The sequence below is a fragment of the Gekko japonicus genome, unplaced genomic scaffold (assembly GCF_001447785.1).
Source record: "Gekko japonicus isolate JY-2015 unplaced genomic scaffold, Gekko_japonicus_V1.1 scaffold202, whole genome shotgun sequence".
Lineage (NCBI taxonomy): Eukaryota > Metazoa > Chordata > Lepidosauria > Squamata > Gekkonidae > Gekko > Gekko japonicus.
Window position 1 is genome coordinate 780,627 of NW_015170893.1, and position 2,894 is coordinate 783,520.

Below are 2,894 nucleotides of genomic sequence, written 5' to 3' on the forward strand. Positions count from 1 at the left end.
GTTCCAGTAGAACAGTGCTGGGGATTCTAATTCAGCACCAATTGAAACTGAGAGCGAATTGGAAGGTACCTAGGAGGTCTCCCTTCCAGACCCACTTAGCTTCTGCAAGGCTGTGAGATGCCACACTAGCATAGTGAGTGGTGTGTACATGTGTATATGCATGCACACATGCAGTAATTAAGCATCTCTTGGGTATGGCTGCTGCTTTTAGATCAGGCTGCCCATCATGAATCAGGATACTTGCTATTATTGCCTACTGCCTTGCTTGAAAATTAAACATCTAAAATGCTGTAGTTAGTAAGAGTCCAAGGTTATGATAAGAGCTGCAATCTTGGATTATTTTTAATGGTGTCAGTGACCATGTTCTAAACAGGTTCCTACCCCACAGGCCCAGATCTTTCTGGAAATTCTGGAGGTGTAACGTCACATTGGCAACACTGTCCTTTCATTGTGCTTGTACTGGCACTAGGGACTAATGCACAAACCTAGAGTCTAGCTGGAAATTCAGGATTAAGTCATTGTGACCTGTTTGTAATAGTGGATGAATGACAAATTTCTTTTCATACGTGTACTTCCCCAGAAGAACAGGGAATACCTCTGAACTGTTATGTGTCTACAAAAGTTCACAAGCTATTTTCTCCTTCAGAGCAACTTCTTTAAAGTAATCTGAATTTTTTAGGCCTGCATTTTTACTGCCTGTTTTAGGCAAAATGCAGATGCTAATGGTAATGGTAAGAATGGGAGCTAACAGAAGTAGATGGAAACAGGGGAAGGAACTGGAGAGTGAGTAGGATGAGGGATACTGTCATATTGGGGGATCTGTAGTAGGCTGTAAAGTGATCACTAACATTGATGTTATGTCCTTTGAATACAAAACTACTGGCAGCATGAATATTGTGATTCTGTATGGCAGAATATCTTCAACACTTGTCAGCCTTTTGTTTTGACTCTGCATTTGTTTATGTTTTTCCTAGAGTATTTAATTGACCTACAAGGTCGAGATGTCGATGACCCAGGCATGTACTGGGAGTTCTTTGGCAGTTCTGTGTGTGGTAAGCAAATGTTTCCTTACTTACTATATGTTAGAGTTTCCAGTGCATGAGAGAAAGAGAGGAACAAATGTATAGCAAAGCATGCCATGTATCTTTAACAATGTTCTTTATCCTTTATTATTTAAATAGAGCCAAAAACTGAGTCAGGGTTTGACATCCTGTCTAACCCACCTGGCCCAAGTGATGAGGATGAAGATGGCTTTAGCGATATCTTTGAGTTTGAATTCTCAGACGTGCCTCTCTTGCCATGTTACAACATCCAAGTGTCTCTTTCTCAGGGGTAAGAACCATCATAATATGTACGGGGAAGTAATGGTTGCAAAATCTGTTTGAGCTGGCAGATAATGTGGCACTTCTAAAACTGACCAAGTTTCGATTAGTAATTAAGTATGTAAAACCTCTTGAATCTATACTAATTAATTTTGATTGTTCTTTTACGTTAACACTGACAATAAAATTGTTTCACCAGGCTGTAGGTGTAATAAATACTTGGACTAGTCATTAACTTTTGTGATTTTAATGTAACCAGTCAAAATTGACATATATGAAGGTTAATCATTCTTGTCCCTGTGACTTTACTGTGATTCTTTTGTCATTGATTTTAGTAGCAATGGGCTTTCATTCCATATTTCATTTATACTGGGTGTAAAAACCAACTTTTCTCTCCAGCTTCTTTAAAATGCAAAAACAAGCTGAGGGTACAATCCATATTCCCCTGGAATAAATTACAAGTGTACCACTGAGTTAATGATTTTTGAGTGTATATGTGTATAAAAATGTTCCCATTCCAATCAGTGGGTTACTTAGTGTTAGACCACTTATGTAGCATTTCTAGTGACATAATTATGATGTCTGAAACATTTGTGATGTTTTGCTAGTCATCTGAGCCTCTTTTCCTTTTTAATTCATAGACCACGAAACTGGTTATTGCTCTCTGATGTAGCAAAGAAGCTGAAAATGTCACCTCGGATATTCCGCTGCACTTTCCCAAGCATGGAAGTTGTCAGCATCATGGAAGCAGAATTTGTCAAACAGGTATCTTTGAGTCAGCTGTTCTCTTGCAAAAAAGATTTAGAAGCTTTCAGCCCAGAAGGCAAGGAGCTCTTGGACTTGGTTGAATTTACAAGTGAGCTACAGACTTTGCTTGGATCTTCACTTGAATGGTTGCATCCGGACGAGGACGCTGATATTCATTGGTGAACCACCAGGCCACTTAATGTACAGTTCTCTGTAATGTTATCCCTATGTGTATATGTGTTAATGCAGTTGTTTCTGTAAAGAAAAACACTGTTAAATAAGATATCTTTCCTTTATATGTTTTTTTAGAGATTTCACTCAGTTTTTACAAATTGTTATATAAATGTTCCTTTAAATGCACACAAAGTTTTGGTATAAATTTGTTTTTACTTGGAACTTTTTTTTGAAACAATGAAAATGGCTTTGCTTCATACAAAGCACTGATTATACAGGACATAACTGTTATTGGTGATGTGATCAAAGTCATGTGGTTGGCTTGGGCGATTGTATTTGGTAAGGCACTTCAAGATATTTTTGTTTTTTGTTTACAAAATTGCCTGCTTTGGTCAGGTAAACACTATTGAATATAATTCAATAGTATTTAATATAAATTAAAAACCATATCCATGCGCATCAACTAATTGTGTGAACTTTTGTACCTTAATTTAAAAGATGTGAAATTTAGTTTTCACAAGGCAAACTGGATTGTTTATATATATATATATATATGTTTAAACAGTTGATGCTCTTTATTTAAAAGAAGACTTTGAACTATTTTTTCTGTACCCTGTAAAATATTGGAAAACTAACCTATGTTGAAGTTCC

General features: G+C 36.8%; 1 protein-coding gene across 1 annotated transcript in view; it reads left to right on the top strand.

The window, feature by feature from the left end:
* BCOR (BCL6 corepressor) overlaps positions 1 to 2,306 on the top strand; it is an 82,676-nt gene extending 80,370 nt beyond the window's left edge. The window contains exons 13-15 of the mRNA XM_015418485.1: positions 975 to 1,052; positions 1,182 to 1,332; positions 1,964 to 2,306. Of these exons, the coding sequence (XP_015273971.1) occupies positions 975 to 1,052; positions 1,182 to 1,332; positions 1,964 to 2,252 (518 nt within the window). The 3' untranslated portion in view covers positions 2,253 to 2,306. The remainder of the gene's footprint in view (positions 1 to 974; positions 1,053 to 1,181; positions 1,333 to 1,963) is intronic.
* The last annotated feature ends 588 nt before the right edge of the window (positions 2,307 to 2,894 follow it).